Source organism: Sesamum indicum, linkage group LG10 (assembly GCF_000512975.1).
Source record: "Sesamum indicum cultivar Zhongzhi No. 13 linkage group LG10, S_indicum_v1.0, whole genome shotgun sequence".
In the NCBI taxonomy this organism is placed as follows: Eukaryota; Viridiplantae; Streptophyta; class Magnoliopsida; order Lamiales; family Pedaliaceae; genus Sesamum; species Sesamum indicum.
The window spans coordinates 14,293,462-14,312,029 of NC_026154.1; the positions used below are offsets into that span (position 1 = coordinate 14,293,462).

The 18,568-nt window shown below is 33.4% G+C and overlaps 2 protein-coding genes across 3 annotated transcripts; one reads left to right on the forward strand and one right to left on the reverse strand.

Moving 5' to 3' along the window:
* Nucleotides 6,719-9,489, forward strand: LOC105172540 (nifU-like protein 2, chloroplastic). The gene is made up of 4 exons (XM_011094021.2): nt 6,719-6,974; nt 7,090-7,201; nt 7,823-8,133; nt 9,046-9,489. The coding sequence occupies exons 1-4, from the start codon at nt 6,846-6,848 to the stop codon at nt 9,235-9,237; spliced, it is 744 nt and encodes a 247-aa protein (XP_011092323.1). The 5' UTR covers nt 6,719-6,845; the 3' UTR covers nt 9,238-9,489.
* On the reverse strand, nt 10,194-15,198 carry LOC105172541 (ATP phosphoribosyltransferase 2, chloroplastic). Of its 2 annotated transcripts, XM_011094022.2 has the most exons (11): nt 14,772-15,197; nt 14,568-14,627; nt 14,067-14,180; nt 13,801-13,866; nt 13,584-13,691; nt 13,394-13,477; nt 11,594-11,695; nt 11,344-11,457; nt 11,190-11,270; nt 10,982-11,101; nt 10,194-10,708 (listed from the first exon to the last, which is right to left on the reverse strand). In XM_011094022.2, the coding sequence occupies exons 1-11, from the start codon at nt 15,012-15,014 to the stop codon at nt 10,613-10,615; spliced, it is 1,188 nt and encodes a 395-aa protein (XP_011092324.1). In that variant the 5' UTR covers nt 15,015-15,197; the 3' UTR covers nt 10,194-10,612. The 2 variants fall into 2 exon arrangements, with proteins under 2 accessions (XP_011092324.1, XP_011092325.1); XM_011094023.2 differs by lacking the exon at nt 13,584-13,691 and having other exon boundaries at nt 14,772-15,198.

Consider the following 18,568-nt stretch of genomic DNA (forward strand, 5'->3'; position numbering starts at 1 on the left):
TCGTTGTTTAAAAAATTACAAATACCTCCTGATATTTGATGGAATTGTATAATCCTTAAATGGATTTATGGAATTGTCAATTTTACCCTATAGTATTTTTTATTTTTTAGAAAAAATAAAAACTTATAAAAAAACTCAAATGGGGTGGATGAAATTTTTTTAAAAATTATCCACTTAGTCCATAAAAAATTACAAAATAAATAAAATTATAATTTTTAGTTCACTTGAATATTTTCGTCAGTTCACCACAAGAAATGGATGTAAACCTAACGGATTGGTCAATCGTTAGACAACCGTTAAAATTAGAGGGTTATTGGTAATTTTTCAAATAATGAGAGAGTATTAATAATTATGCAATACATCATGAGAGGTCATTGTAATTTACCCTAAAATTAAATATGAGCAAATAGTTGATTTTTTAATTAATTAGTTACTTTTATATTTTTATATATTTAAAAAATACTACATATATATAAGTGGGTAATATTATGCCCTTCTATTTTTTTTCTATTATATTTGAGGAGAATTTAAGGGTGTTCACAGTTTGATTAAGGAGTCGAACAGAAATTTCAGTTTGATTTTAGATGGTCAGGTTTTTTTTCTAGGCTTGGTGACTGAACTAAACTGAAAACCAATTTTTTTATATATTTTAGTTTTATTAATTATATTAAAATATATTATTATATATTATATTATATATTATATAATTTACTTTTAACTTTACTCTTTCTCCTCTCTCTCTTCTAACTTGTTCCTCAATCGTCAATTCTTTGTTTATATTATCTAATAACAAGCTTAATCAATAATTTAATATTTTGATAATATTTTTGTAAATAAATACTTAATATAATGCATATGAATTTTATTATTATAATTTCAATTCATTACGATAAAATTGCATTTATAAATAATACATTCATTATATATTTTATTTTTTAAAATTTGATATTTTTGTACATATATTTTTGGACAAAAATTAAAAAAAAAAACTAAAATTATTTATATAATTTTTTTAAATAAATCAATCTCTTCGGTTTAAAAAACCCAAAAAGAATCCGGTTATAACCAAACCAAACCGACTATGTCCAGTTTTGCTTCGGTTCTTGAAAACGATAAACTGAATTGAACAGGCCTAGGAGTATTCCGTTACAATTATGTGATGATATCAGGTAATTATGATAATTATGCCATATTTATTTTGAGTTATTAGTTGGGATATCCCAATTAATCAAATTTAATTTTTTCTATACTTTGTTTAGAATCGGTCTGATATTAGTAATTAAAGTCCGCTACAATAATTTATTATGATTATAATTTTAAAATTATCTATACCACTTAAATCTTATCACGCCAAGTAAATAAGGCCTTAATGTATTAATTATTAATATAAAATTTTATAGTAAAAAGATAATTATTATTAATTCAGATATGCAATTACTATTAAAGTGGCTTGTGTTATTAGATTTATATACAATTTTAAGTCGTACAAGATCTTTAAATGAGATCGATTCCTACAAGATATAACATTTGGAGGGATAAATTACAACAACTTCTAATGAGGTTTGGCATAATTATGAATACTTGCTAATTTCACCAATCACCCTGAGGTATCTGGTGTGCCTAGTGTTTGTTTTAAGGGTAAGTTGATTTTCTCACTGATAGGATGTGAGAGAAAAATAGGAGTGTAGTCTCCTAGCAGTGGTAATCAATGCAAGGGTCATCTTTTCTGTGGGTGTGTATCGTCTTTCTCCATTGAGGACCTCGCTGACATAATAGATCGACATTTGTTGTCCTCCTTCTTTGAGAAACAGCACGGAGCTGATTGCTTGTGGGGTAGTTGATAGGTAGACATAAAGGGTATCCCCTAGTGAAGGTTTCACCAGCAAGGGGAGCCTTGTTAGATATTATTCGAAGCTCTCAAATGCTTGTTGGCAGGAATCATCCCAATTGAAGTCTTTCGGTTTCCGAAGCATTTTGAAGAAAGGCATGTTTTTTTTCTGCTGATTTAGAGATGAATTGGCTTAGTGCTGCTATCCTTTCTATCAACATTTGTACTTCATTGATGTCGGATGGGACCTTCATGTCTAGAATGACTTGATCTTAACAGGGTTGACTTCGATTCCTCTTTGGATGATCATAAATTCCAGGAAACGCCCTCGCTTTACTCCAAATGCACATTTTCCCAAATTGAGTTTCAATCGATGCTTTCTTAAGAAAGTCAATGTCTTCTCTAGGTCTGCCACATGATCTTGTGTTTCTTTGCTCTTTACAATCATGTCATCTACGTAAACTTTCGTGTTCCTTTCAAGCTGTGGTTGGAATATTTTGTCCACCAAGCTTTGATAGGTAGCTTTGGCATTCTTCAAGCTAAACAGCATGGCTATATAGCAAAAGGTCCCAACAGATGTAACGAAGCTGACTCTTTTGCGGTCTTCGAGAGCCAGCATTATCTGACGGTACCCTTGTGACGCGGATCATGCTTAGGAGTCCACATCTGGACATAGATTCCATCAGTTGATCGATTCGAGGAAGGGGATAAAAGTCTTTAGGACAAGCCTTATTGAGATCCCTGAAGTCAATGCACATTCATCATTTTTCTTCGGGCTTGGGTACTAACACCAAGTTGAATAGCCACTCGGGGAATTGTATTTCCTTAATGTGGTTAGCTATCGGCAGTTTGTCTACTTCTGCCTGAATAATCTTATCATTCTCAGGTCCAAAATATATCTTCTTTTGCTTCACCAGCTTTATGCGAGGGTCGACGTTAAGATGGTGTGTTATGACATTGGGATCAATTCCTTCTAGTTGAGAAACAATGCGTGTGAATTTTTCGGAATTTCCTGGTACAATCTTAATATTCATTATTTCTTCCAATGGTTGGACCTTAGCGGGTGCTTCCTCCCCTTTACCATTTTCGTCATTGTTTTTTTGCATTTATCGGGGGTGCTTCCTCATTGTGTTCACTGAAAGGTGTCCACTTGTTATACTGGTTAGAGAGCGCCACCTTATCCTACTTATTGGAAGGTATCTTTATCTCTACTTCTCTTTTGTCCTTTACATACAGCTTCATTTGTGAGATTGGAGGGGATCTCCTTATACTTCTCCTACTCATCCTAATGTAGAAAATTCGATTTTCATGTGATAGGAGGATATCACAGCTTGGAAGGCATTGAAGGTGGGCCTCTATAGAAATTTTAGTAATGTATTTGGCAGCTCAGATCAGGAGAGCGTTGAATTTCGCAACGGGGTTCATTTTGCTCACTCACATTTTGCATTGGCTCATTTAGCGCTTCATTATCATCACCATCGGGATTAATGTCCAATTAACTTGATATTGTTACAGAACTAGACTTCACATTAGCGCGATATGCACTAAACGATGGAAATAGAATTGATGAAATATTGTATCCTAGTGTATATGGTTGATTAATGTCAAGATCAAGGTCAAGATGTACTTGTGAAGAATAATCTTGTGTTTGAGTTGGCATATATGGAGCTGATTGAAACCAATCATCTTGAGGCGATTAAGGCATGTAGTAATCTTGAGGCGGTTGGAGCACGTAATAATCCTCAAGTTTATATATTGTAGAAGGACCAGCTATATCCACCACAACATCATAACGTTAAACTGAACCAATAGACATTCGGCTATAACTTCTTCTTTGCTTGTGGGATGTTGTGGGAGCATCATCGAATGGCGAAGTAATTTGTTGTGGCTGATGGTAATGGCTTTCTTGATAATATGTAACCCATGTTCGAATTTATTCATCAATTGCCCTTTAATATTTAGTGGTCTAGACTAACACAAAACTTCAAGGGCATTCACCTCTTTTGCCTGAAAATTGTAGAAAAATAATAAATATTGTATTGTAAAAAAAAGTATTTAAAATAAAGTATGTGATATTATATAACAACGTACCACAACTTACAACATAGTGCGCCTCCAGGTTAGTACCCGCTTTTCACACGTCTATTTGTAGATGGCGACGCGAATTTTTATGTTATGTTGTAGTACCATTCCCAATAAACCTATTTTTGTTTCACTTGTACATAACGTAATGTGTGTAGTTATCCAAGGTAGGTTTAAGAAGAAAATATGCATGTCACTAGATGACTGCTGAAGTCCCTACAATCTCCTCTCTCATGGGAGATAGGCAGTGACCAGATGACAAACAAGAAATTCAAAAGAAACCAACAATTCAAAGTACATCTACTCCTAACTTACAAGGATGAGGAATTGTCTATCTCATGCATAAACCATGAATGATATGAGCAGACTTTTATGGAGCAGGCATGTTTTGTAGTGACCGAGTAAGAGAATGGAAAAAGGATGGTGAAATGATCCAGATGACTTACAGCAGAATTTGAATCACTTGTTAAGCCAGGAATGATGATCACGATGGGTTTCTTATCATCTTGCTCCAGCACATCATTCACTTGATAGCCCAGATTCTTAACTAGAATGAAAAAGGCCAATATCTGTTAAAAACTATCAGAACTGGAATCAGACAATACAAGGTGTCAGAAACATATATCCCCTATTACATGTCTTAGGATAAATGATATCACTATAGATAGAATATGGCTACTTAAATTAGATTACCAACATTCTTTTCAGCGTATAATATTTTTTTCATACATAGTTCATAGGTCATGAGATTCACAAGAGAGGCAAAAGCTTGTTACCTTGTACATTCTTCACCCAATCTAATGCTAGTGTTCCACCCAATTCCACCCAATCTGTCTGCATACTTCATTCAATTAGTACTACTTTCTGCAACATCAACAAGGGACCACACCAAATTGCCTGATCCAACACACCAAATTGCCTGATCCATATATATACTCAAAAGTACCAACTCACTTTCTAAAATCCATTTCAGAATTCAAGAAGCTGAAAAGCAAGAAATCAAACTTCACCTTCTATAATTGACAACAGGCGAATTCCCCAAAAAATGCAAAAATACAGTCTGAAGATGCGGAATACATACCATGGAGTTGATAAATACCTATTGCCGACAGCACAGGAAGCAAGAAAAACATAAGCAAAAACACGAGAAACCCAAAACATGCAGCAACGCTGAACTAAATAGACGACTTTCGACGAGTCCCATACCTGCCATGAAGAACTCTACACTTTGAGACAACATCGCGGTAGAGTTGAGAGGAAGGATGGAAAGTCAAAACACCTTTCTGTCCCCTCAATCCGGTGAATAAATCTTGCAGGATATGAATTTCAAGAAAATTATGCAGAAACACAATAACAATCAACGATCATCCCAACAAATAGTGAGAAACCGGTATCAATAACATCGCCCTGAGCAACACCTCATACGGCGATTCAGCCGCCGCTGACTCTATTGGATTCAAGCATTCCATCGATCAATCCTGTGAAAATTATAGAAAAACGAAGCAAAGAAAGTATGTGTGTAGTGTGTGCAGTGTGACTGAAATTTGTTTTGTCTGATATGATATAATATGACCGTTATAACTTAGAAGGCTCTCCGATCATCTGGTACCCAATTAGAATGGATTTCTTGGCCACCAATAACTACGTTACACGTGTAATAAAAACTGAAAATATTACCGTTTACACTAACCTAGTTCTCTCCCTCTCTCTCTCTCTCTCTCACACACACACACACACTATATCTATATAAATATTTAGGGTTAGTTACATTCAGATGCTTCTAGAAATATGTATTTTAAAATTACATTTATATCCCTTTCAAAATCATTTTTGTTATGATTTTGTGACGAAAAATGATGATATTAGCATAAATTTTCAATTTTATCCCTCATTTAATTTTTTTATATAATAAATATGTATTTATGAAGAAAAAATATAATGATGGTATCCTCACTATATATATTATTATGAATACTCTTCGTTATTTGAAAAATTACAAATACCCTCATGATATTTGATAAAAAATATATAATTTTTAAATGGATGTAAAATTGTCAGCTTTGCCCTTATTATATTTAAAAAAATAAAAAATTATAAAAATCTGACAAACTAGATAAAAAGAAATTTAAAAATTATCCATAAAACATTTTAAAATAATCTTAAGAAAGAAGTAAAACTATAATTACTAGTCGACATGTGCATTTTAGTCAATTCACCATAAAAAATGAATGTAACCCTAATGAATTGGACTAATTATTAGACGTTTGTTAAAAGTAGGGGTATTTATAATTTTTTAAATAATAAAAAATATTTATAATTATGTCAAATTTCAAGATAACTCATCGTAATTTACCTTTATTTGAATTAAGTTTAAGTTCTAGTTATTCCCTCTTTATAATTTCACTTTAGGATAAATTATAATGGGCTCCCCTTATATTTGCCATAATTGTAAATACTTTCTCATTTTTTGAAAAAAAATTACAAATATCTCCTTACAATTAATAGTTGTCTGACAAATAGTTATATAAGAGTATTCATTACACAGTCGTTAATTTAAAAAATATTTATAATTTTTTAAAAATAAAAAAATTTATAATTATGGCAAATTTTGGGGATCCTATTATAATTCTAGAGGTATTTGGGAGAAGACCGTTAATTTTAAAAATATTTATAATATTTTATAAAACAAGATATATAATTGGGACAAATTTTGGAGATTGTGATTTATCTAAACAAATTATTTAACTTTTTTATAAATAGTAAAATATAAAATATTATAATGTTGAAATAAATTGACATTAAAGAAAAAATTAAGAGGAAGTAGAGTCGGAACAAAGACAAGTTCCCCACAACAGCACAGGTGAGAGAGGAAGAGAATTATTCCACCGCACCAAATATTGATTTCTTGCGACTTTCACAGCCTATCGGCACGGTGATGCGGGCGGCCATGGCGGTGATGTCTCCGCCGTATGCTTACAGTTACAGCCTACACCAAACCCTAGACCCCTCTTGCTCTCCTTCGCCTTCCTCCGCCCCGATGTTCCGCTGCCCTTCTTCTCCCAAGGTCGTGAGTGCGTGTGTTTGATTAACTAATGCTTTTGCAGCAGTTTGGTTTTCTTGTGTGGAGGTGCGGTTTTTGTGATTTTTGGAAATAAGGATTTTTAGTTTGATTTTCGTAGGTTTCGAGCTTCTTTGGCTCTCGAATTTCGCTTTCCAGGGGGCTCAATCAGGTGTGGCGAGCCTCTTCGGATCGTCAGCGGTATGGTTTGGGCTCTGTTTCTCGGCGGCCAGGTGAGCCTTGGGGTCCTTTTCCTCTGTTTTGATTTTTGTGAGACAGCGTTTGGTAGATGATGAAATTGATAAATTTTACATGTTGAGTAATCGACTGTCGAAGTATGCGTGTATCAGTTTAGTTCCTATTCCGATTTTACATTTCAGGAGAAAATGAGGGATGATATTAGTTGGCTTGAATTTATGTTTATGGCCTTATATATGGTAATTTATTACAAACATTTGGTTCTGCAGTGCACTTTATACTATGTTTAGATAGTTTATTTATTCATCTTAGAAGTTTTGTGTTGTAATAATTTCTCTTCAGTTAGAGAAACACTGTCTGTCTCAACAAATATGTTGTTGTACTGAAAAGATAAACCTTCTATGCACATAGTAAAGCTTTCTACTAATGCATGACTTGGTTATGAATCCAATATAAGAATTTTCATCGTTGTCGAGTGCGTGTTGCAGTGATTGTTTATGTTATATCAACAATTATTTTGTTATACTGCCAACACAAACCTTCTATGCAGATAGTAAGCTTTCTACTAATGCACAACTTGGTTTTGGATCCAATATAAGAATTATTATCGCTGTTGAGTTGAATAATGTGTAAAATCTGCACCATCATTTTTGCAGGGATAAAGGCGGTTGCCACACCTGAGTCAGCTCTGGAGTTGCCACTAACAGCGGAAAATGTTGAGAGCGTGTTGGATGAAATTCGACCTTATCTCATAGCAGATGGGGGTAATGTTGCATTACATGAAATTGATGGCAATGTCGTGAAACTGAAATTACAAGGAGCATGTGGCTCCTGTCCTAGTGCTGTAATGACAATGAAAATGGGCATTGAGCGTCGTCTAATGGAAAAGATCCCTGAAGTTGTCGCAGTTGAATCAATACCAGATGAAGAAACAGGCCTTGAGCTAAATGAAGAAAACATAGAGAAGGTAAATATTTCTTTCAACTGGTTTCAATCTTCGTGAAATGGTAGAATTCAAAATTGTACTTTTTTTTGGTTCAAATGACGTATCACTTTTATATTTGTGCCATATCATGTTAACTAATTCTTCACCTCTTTGAAAAGTTATATAATTGTGTTTCTGGCTTAATTCTGTTATCCAAAGATGTAAATCTGCTTTTTGTATTTGAAGACAACTGAATCTAACTTTTTAGCATATTGGGATGGATTAATGACAAAAAACTGGAAAGGAGTAGCGGCAAGTGTGAGTGGAGGGCTGAAGTTGTGGAAAGATGGCTTGATAACTTGTGCTGGGCTGCTGGCATATCAAGATAATTGGAAAAAGAAAAGAATGAAATTATTCTAAAACAAGGAAATTAAATTATAAATATCGGTTAGGGGATCTAATTTGACTCGTTTAATGTTCTAGAAATATGTTTGGAGTGTTAAGTTGATTCTTGCTTTGGTCAAACCTATGCTTTGTTATTAAGCTGTTTCCTTGTATTAGTTGTAGATCTCTTGGAGCCTAAAAGTAGATCTGCAGTGGTAAATAACTTAATAAAGATCAATTTATTGAGTTTTCCCTAGTACTGGAACTGGTATACTGTTTACGCTTCCTTGTTATTTCACTTACAGTCTGATGCCTAGTGGTTCTTGGTGTGATTCCTCGATTTCTTGTTTGTCCTTTGCCTTTCTTCTTTTTATTTCACAAGCTTCTGTGGTGCCCATTCAATTTGTATTCTCCTTGGACAGCTTAATTATTTAAACTGGACATATTTTCTCTTCTGGAAGGTGAATCTGGCATTTCGTTTACACTTTGCATTTGACTTACCATCATAAAACTCCTTTCTCAACCGTGTTTGTGAACAAAGGTTTATACCTAAGAACTTCTAATTTTCAGGTGCTCGAAGAAATTAGACCTTACCTTGTTGGAGCGGCTGGTGGGGATTTAGAGCTAGTAGAAATTGAGGAGCCAATAGTTAAAGTAAGAATAACTGGCCCTGCAGCGGGTGTGATGACTGTCCGAGTTGCTGTCACCCAGAAACTTCGAGAAAAGATTCCAGCCATTGCAGCAGTTCAACTTTTGTCTTAAATATTAACGATCCTTCTACACCAAGTATGTCCTGTTTGCCCGAAAACCTTGTGCAGTGATTGAAATTTAAACCTTTTTACCACATTAATGAGACTGGGTTCTGTAAAATATAGAAGCAGCAATGTGGTGGAGAGGCGCATGCACCATACTCATGTTTGATTTATCTACTTCTATATAACCTGCTGCTATGTACATATATATTGGCCCAGTGGTTGGATAAGAAATTTCTGCTCAGATATCCTATTTCTTCAAGTTTAGAGGTGCATTTTTTTTCACTCTTATTCCCATCTAGTGGAGAACAGATGTCTTAATTGCAGTCTATAAATTGCACCTCTGTACTGAAATACTGCGAAATTTTGGGTTAAGATAGGTTGCATATGCTGGTCAATTTTCAGCGTGACTGGAAGTCTGAACAAAAGCCATGGGGGATACTTTTCTCGAAATCTATTGGATTTAGAGAAGGGTTATGAATAATTTGTCGAAGCAACTTGTACTAAAAATTTAAGCATTGGTGTAGCATTATAAGGGTGATATATTAGAGGTTTGACACAGTCAAATCAACAATAAATTGCGATGCTTTGGGACTTTCTCAGTTGAAGCAGCAATTGGTGCATTTCACCAGGAAACCTCCCAATTCTCAGTTGAAGTAGCAATTGGTGCATTTCAGCAGTAAACCACCCCACCTCCAATAGTAAACGCAATAGGGAAATAGAAACAAATATACAGAGAAAGCAAATACATGACATAATGAAAATAGTAAAAGTTTTCAATAAAATTCAAGCACAGCTTTTGAAGTCTCAATTCCTAACTTTTGAAATAACCTTACCCACATACCAGACTTACACAAGATATTTATGGAACCAGAAGAACTGTTAGCATAAATCCCTAGTAATAATCTGATTAACTAATCCCTAGTAGCAATTGTATCCAGACTTGATAACAAGGTAAAACCTACATCCCACAGAAGAATACATATTATTAAGTAAAAACAACAATCTTATTTAGCTTATACAATTAACACCTTGACAAACATCCTCGACTTTTCTGTTATCTTACAAATGAAACATCCTCGAACGAGAAATGGACACAAATAGCAGGCGCAATTTGTACTGCAACACTAGTCCTCTAAGACATCATGATGATACACTCACCATGTTGCCCCTGGTACTTGGCATCAAAATTTAATGATACAAAAACCAGAAGATTGTACAACAAGAGATGATATTGATCTACTCTACTCAACTAAAACAAATAATGAAATCCGAAAGATACAAGAATAACAAGACTAAGAAAAAACCTCAACTTTTCTAGATTTCAGTTGGCCTCTCCCTTATGTTTGGAAGATTGTGAAAAAACAAGGTACAAGTGGAGATGACTAGAGCCCCAACTTTGAAAGAAGCTGACGCCATCTGGGAGTTTCCTCGTCAAAAATGTAGGTCAGAGGTGAAATCAGAACCCCACTACCACCAATCTGCATCAGATGTCATGTGTGAACTACAGCAAGTAGGAAACATGTCCAAAGGCAAATAAAAGAGAAAGGCTTGAAAGTGCAAAGACAAGATTGTTGCGGGGCCAGATTTTAAGATAAATTTTTCCAGGAAAATGGTTTAAACTTTCATGCAAACATGGACATAAACATTATACCAAACGTTCCAAGCAAGCGAATCTCTTATTCAAAACCATATCTTACAACCCAAACATGCATGAGCATACACAATAGATGTACTAAAGAGTTAATTCTCACCGCTCTCAGCTGCCGAACAGATTTGTAAAGTGCTTTCTTTGGTACACATATAACTATAGCGAAATAATCTGCTGCAACCTTCCCACCACGCTTAGTGAAAACTGGGCTTATGGTTGGTCCCTGCATACAGAATGAAACACGTAAGTAGCTTTTCATATTAATAGAATGGTGCTACCAACAGACAGTTCCTGTTGTGAGGTAGCCACACCTGCAACCCAGATAAAGATGGTTGGCTTAGTATTCGCTCAGCCACTTCCTCTGCACTTTTTCCCCTCATGTTGGCAGTTACCTGGCATGAGAACAGTAAATAACAAGAAAAACTAGGAATAGAAGATTCGCATCAATAAATAAATTATCCGAACCGTGAATTGACCAACAGCCTTTAAGTGTGCTTCCAATCTTTCAAGCATCTCATGAGTTATATCAAGAACACCTTTTCGCTGGATCAGCGACCTTCTGCTAGCAACAAGAACAGCCTGACATGATAAACCTAGGTCAAAGGAGATCGAGCAAGGAGCAACTCCAATTCATGGTCATAACTGTACCTCAATAACAAAACCAAACAATAAACTTGCAGGCTAAGGGATCCTACTAATAATCTGAAACTGTTACCTGACTTTCCAAGATAATGCCACCTTCAATTTCTTTCAGATTATTCTCTCTTAATGTTGTTCCACTACTCACAAGGTCCACAATAGCATCAGCTATCCCCATCTGAGGAAAAGAGAAAGAATGATGCAATCAGCATTTGTCCGATGGATGACACCAAAACAGCAAACATAGGTAAGCATGTTGGCATCCAGACCAGAGGCAAGCATTTTAGGTTGCATGTCAATGAAAGAATTTAAATAAGAAGAATAATATAGGTCAAGGATTTCAAATAACTTCGTATTGCTGGGATTTCAAATCCACAATAACGACTAGGAAACTAGTTCAAAATGGAATTCAAAGATTTGAAATTCATTACAGCATGAAATTATCCAAACAAACTCAACAAATTTTTATTATCGAGTTCAAATTCTTAGCTCAAAGTCCATCAATACACACAAGCTTAGAGAATATCGCAGCAATGTGATAGAGCATTAAAAAATATAAGTAGAACTTCAAATTGAAATCGAGCACACAAAAAGAGCAATTTAAGCAACATAGTTTAGGATAACTCACCCAGATGGAAACAGTACCATCAACTCACAACATAAAGTCAATAAGATTAATTAAAATTCAACGGCACCTCACAATGATATGAAGAAAAATAAGCCTCTATGAGTGTGTCCGGAGGTATCTAAACTTTAACAGCAACTTGTGTGGTCCTAGGGCAAATGAAGTGATGAATACAGTGCAGACATGTTAAATACGATGTCATGAACAACTGCAACATCTTCCTTGAACACTCCACCTTATCTAAAAATTAAAAGTTTCAATTTCCACATTCTTGCTTATGGGTTCACCAGAAATATTCCTTTATTCCAAATTGCCCTTCATTTACTCAAGGCGCTTTATCTGAGCTCAAGTCCCCGAATAAAGAATGTCGGTGCTAAATAATTGTTAGATTTGCAGGCATGCTCAGCAACAGTCACCGTCCCATATAAGCAACAGAAATATAAGACGACCATATTATCTCACATATTTACGCTACCATTATGCTAATGCCACTTCAACTTGTACATCATATATGACAACAATATTAATTTAAAACACAAATGAATAGAGAGTTACACTAGTGGAAATTGCCTGTAAGTGGTAAGTTGAATAAGAAATTAATATGGCTTTTAACTTCCTGATTGAAAATGAAAGTGCGCTTGATTATCTTTGTCTTTTCTTGAATCCTACAACAACTGATTTTTCAGGTATGTATATCATCCGTATGACTTGATACTTGAAGATAAACTCAATTATCTATCACAGCGAGAAGGTTTTCAACTCAAATCAACCTAAAGGAATAAACAAATGACTAGAAACAATAAGTTGTGTGGGGCATAACTTCAAAATAAGCTTTAACGGAAGTTAAAAATTCATATAGAGTTTTCTTTACTCTTAAATATACAGCTCCTAAGTGTGGATTATTTGCAATGCATGTGGTTCTAGAATCAGGAATTCAACTTAAGTATGTCTAGATAAAAATGCAGTAAAGATAGAAATAACAAAAAAATGGGCAGCTGGATATTTGAAACAACCATATCATGTAGCAAAGCATTGGTGTTCTGGAAAAACCAAAATAAACATCTACTAATGGCTAATTATTTCCTCCATCAATAGACCCCTTGAGCAGACAGGAAGGAAATGACAAAGGAAAAAAAGGGAAAAAAGCGGAAAGAAATAGAAAGAGCACCACGAAAAGAAAAAGGACGAGAAATTATGCGATGATGGTAACAGGCTCTCTTGAACATATACAGAGAAAATTTCGATACTTACTGCAGGAGCTGCTTCAAGGGCTCCATCAGCAGTTGAGAAAGTCACATGCTTCAGTCCATTATCTTTCATAAACTTAGGACCCAACTGCAAGTAAAAGTATGTGTCAAATAGAATCTTGTGCGCATGAAGAAATAATCCAAAAGGAGAAAGAAAAACAGGATAAGGAATGGGAATTTCCGTATAGTCATACATAAGTAAAGCCAGTAGCAACTCGTAGAGGTCTCTCAGGTGTCCACTGTGGCATCTGTGCCAGCTCTTGCAAAGAATTTATGTTCTCAAAAATGCCATACTTGGGAATCTAACGAAAATATCATAGTTCAACAACATAATTCAATTTAAAGGGGGAGGTGGGGAGGAGGAAGAATAGTTAGTATTTTGTTGGTTGCAGTTATTAAAAGATTACTTACTGCTAGAGATAAACGGCAATCTCCATAGTCAAGAGCATCATGGACAATAATGAGATCTTCATTCTCCTGCAAAAACAATTTAAACAATGAGAATGTTATGAACAATCCTAAAGCAAATAGAGAAGTGCATCCATAAAAGTTCTCATACATGTTCTGACATAACACCAGAGTGGAGATATTTTCAAGGCCCCTTTTATTTCCAGGAGATTGTACGCTAATCATACAAACATTTCTTATTAGGAAAGACCAGTGGCCCTCATTCTTACCTGTCCATATTCCTTTACAGTGTCCAAACCAACAATTCCAAGGTCCAAATCTCCAGACACTAATTTCCTCACAACATCTTTTGGGCGCTGAAACCAAACTTCTAAATTCGTAATCTGCAATATAAAAGGCAACATTTAGCTATCATACAAATCAAGTAAATTCTTGTTCATAGGATGAACACCTGAGAAATGAAAAACAATTTTCTTGAACAGAAATGTTTACTCTAAAAATTGGGTAAATTATGTAGGATTGCAGAAATTATATACGTTCAGTATATATTCATAAAGGGCAGCTGATATAACATTTCAATTTAATGCTAATTTATAACAATCCAACTTACAACCCAATATCAATGATAAAAAAAAAATGCTAAAAAATAATTAATGTCGTTTATATAAAAATGAGAAGCCCGCAATAGACTTGTCTCAAAATTGGCAATGGCGACGGATTGATAACTTTTCAACGTAGAGCATTTCCTGAGCGATAAAAAATAAACGCACCTGAGGAATTTCTGCGACATACTGGCGCGGATTCACCTGCCTCACCGACAATTGACAATCCTTTACAGCCCCCCACCCCAGAACAACAAAGAAACAAAATCAGAGAATCTAGAGGGGGGGAAATCCTTATCAAGCACCTCACTGCTATAAATCTGCTGCAATACACACACAAGCACATAAAATATCATACAGTGTAAATGTTACCTTAAGAAGATCAAGAGTGTCTGTAGCCATTCGGCCTTTACTGGGCAATCCAAGCCGCACTTCATTTCTCTCAGAAGCCTTCTTATCCACATTTCCAATCACAACCGAAGCCGGCGACGCAACCGAGCAACAAGAAATGGTGAATTTCACGGAACCCGAATTGAAATTGGTTGAATAAGACGAGGTCGAGAAATGCGAAACCGATGGGCCACACTGCAGGAAAATTGTCCGCACCACTGACATCTTTCAGCTTTTCCTCTCTCTTCTGCCTCTTACAGTATCTTGCAGTCAGCGTCCTATGGTGTGTGTGCGTGAGAGAGAGACAGACAGTGAAAGAGAGAGACAGACAGTGAGAGAGAGAGAGACAGAGTGTGTGTGTGTGTGTGTGTGTGTGTAAGCGCCGCCGCAGATGTGCATTTGGGGGTGGGTGAAGGCATACGAGTAGATGCTGAGGAGGATGCTTAGTGGCTAGTATTCCCGTGAATCCGTCATGCTTCTCAATAGCTGCACCCGCCTCACAAACCCGACACGTGGATTCTCAGGGGCATATACAACAAGCAAATTTATATGCTAATTACATCATCCCCTAAAATTTTATATAATTACATATAAATCCTCTATAATTTAAAAAATTATATCAATATGCCCAAAAAATAGATTTATCGATTACTTAAAATTAATCGAATTTATTAATAATAATAAAAAATTAAATAAACGCTCATATTTAACTCGACTAATTTATTACAGGTCAAATAAATATTTTTTAATTAAAATTCGATTATAAGTCAATTGGGTTAGTTTGGATCATCTTTATTTATCCTATTAAAATATTTTCCCTTTTTTATTTTTTATTAAAGTACCAATGCCTATATTTAATAATTAATTTCAAAATAAATCTTATAAGTTTTCTTACTAATAAATAAATACAATTAAAAAAATCTTAAAAATAAAAATAAGCAAATAAAACATAATATAAAAAGACTCAAGGTATTAATATTAATGCATAAAAACTTATTATAAGAATAATTTAGTAATCCTTTACTAATATAGAGGGAAACTGGATTTGTATATATTATAAATAAATAAAAATAAGCAAAATGAAGGGATTATTTGTATGGTTATTTATTTATTAATTTCACGTTATTTATTCATAATTTTACAAAAAAAAATAAAATAAAATTGCATATTTAGAAATAAGGGTTAATAGGTATATGAGTCGTTTTGCACTTTGTCTCCCAATTTTTTCTTTTTTTGGACTCAATTGCTCAACATTTGATTTTAGCAGCACTTTGCACTTTTTTCTCTTTTGAGGAGCAAAGTGCAAAATGCCTCATACGTTGGGGTGTCTACTAATAACCTTAGAAATAAAGCGACTGATATGGTTTATTTATGGATAAATTGTATAAAATCTTTTTGTATTTTAAAATTTTAGCTAAAACCCCCACGTGTTAAAAAGTTAGGCACAAAATCCCATCACTGTGTTTGGTTTCATGTTTTGGCATTTATATAGACAAGATAAAACACATACAATATTTATATATATACGTATTTGTATATAAATATATATATATATATATATATGTATGGGATATGATTTAATAATAAATAGTGATTTTTGTCTCTCAAATCCAACATCAAACCTACACCACTCATTTAAAATATTTTAAATTACCTCAAAATACAAGGCCAAATATATCATCTATCTCCAACACACATTTATGTATCTCTATTTTTCTATCTCTATCTCCAAACCACCGAAACAAAAGCACTCAAAACATAAATCCAAATACTACGCATGTGTGTGTTTTTGAAAATTATACATACTCTTCTTCTGTTAGTTAGGTTTAATTATGTTAAATTTTTTACTGAATTGCCTGTTATACTTTTGTTATAATACCCTTTATCTTTAATAGTAAAAAATCGACGGTCCAGATATAAAACAACTTAAAAATATATTATTTATTTATATATACACACAATTATATATACATATATAATACAATATTGATATATATATGTAGAGGTGCAACGCCACCGCCGACGACAGGGTTGCAGTAGCGACACATCACCACGCTAATCTTGTGCCAGTGTCGCCCATGCAAAAAGGGGCGATTGCTGCCCAAATTAGGGTGGCGTCACCCCCAATCTGGGTGACGGTGGTCGCCCACTTTGCTGGCCCGTCGTCGTCACCCAAATCCAGATAGGCGATGGCGGCGAAGAGTCGGTAAGAGTGAGCGATTTTTTATTTTTTTTAATATTTTAAAAATAAGTAAAAATGATAAGTTTTCTAAATTTTAAAAACAATAAAATTTCATTAAATATTTTTAGTGAATATTTTAATTTAATAACTATTTATATTAAATAATATATTTGAAAATATTAATATAATATTTTTATGTTTAATTAATATATTTTATGAATAAATAATTTATTTAGATATATTTAAGTTAAAGAATAATTAATTTTAGTTAATAATATATAATTATATAATTGATTGATTATATTTAATCAATGAAATATGATTTTTTAATATATTTATTTATTTTTGGTGAATTTTTAATTTAAATTTTTAATCTTTAAAAATTTTATATACTTTTTAGGTATTTTGATATTTAATTAATATATTTTATAAATAAAATAATTTATTAAAATATATTTAGATTAAATAATATTTTGAATTAATCAATAATATTATTATTCATTAAAATATAATTACATGTAAAAAAATGAGGGCGTGGACATTTGCACACATAAAGTAACACTAGAAAAGGTTAAAAACGAAGCCCACTTGCAAAATAGACTAATGTCAACCACTTTCCGTTAGTTTCTAATGGAGAGTGGTATTTTTGCTGTATTTTAAATAACATGGGGGTTTTCGCCTATAAAATTAACACATGGGGGTTTTATGCTATTTCACTAAAATACAAGAGGTGTTATGCAATTTAGCCGTAACTTACTTCATGTTATTGAGATAATAACAACATCGTCCTCTAAGGTTTGACAGAATAACATATAAATCTGTGATGGCTTGAAAAATTATATTTGATACCATTAGTTTTTGTTTCTATTCAATAAATAAATGCACTCGTCTGTCACAAATCACCGAATTTGCTGACATAATATATATATATATATATATATATATGTAATGAACACTCATATTTTTACCGCTTGATTCATTACGAGTCAAATAAATATTTTAAATAAAATCATTAGTTTATATTTTTACACGCGTTGATGTATATAAAAAGGTACATTTCATTTAAAGAAATAATTTATAAGTCAATAGTAAGTTAATTGAGAATAAATATAAGTTTTTATTTATTTATATTATATCAGTAAACTTAGTGATTTTTGACTAACGGATAAATTTATTTATTAGATGAAAATAAGCATAAATGGTATTAAGTAATTTTTCAAACTACAAGGAGTTTATGTTTAATTACACTAAATTTTGAGAAAGAGGAGTGTACTTAATCCTATAATATTATCGCGATATATCATCTTCCTTAAATGTTATAATTTATTTGAAAAAGCCCGTACTTTATTTTCAGAATAATTTTTTTTTAGGGCTAATTACAACAGGCTTCATTATGAGTTATCATAATTATAAATATGCCTCGTTGCTTGAACAATAACAGATACTCCATGAAATTAACGGTCGTCTAACAAATAGCTCTTACAATGGGTTGTCACGAGAAGTATTGTTAGACGATCCCTAATTTCACAGGATATTTGTAATTTTTTGAACAATAAAAAATATTTATGATTATGACAAATTTCATAGGAGCCGTTTG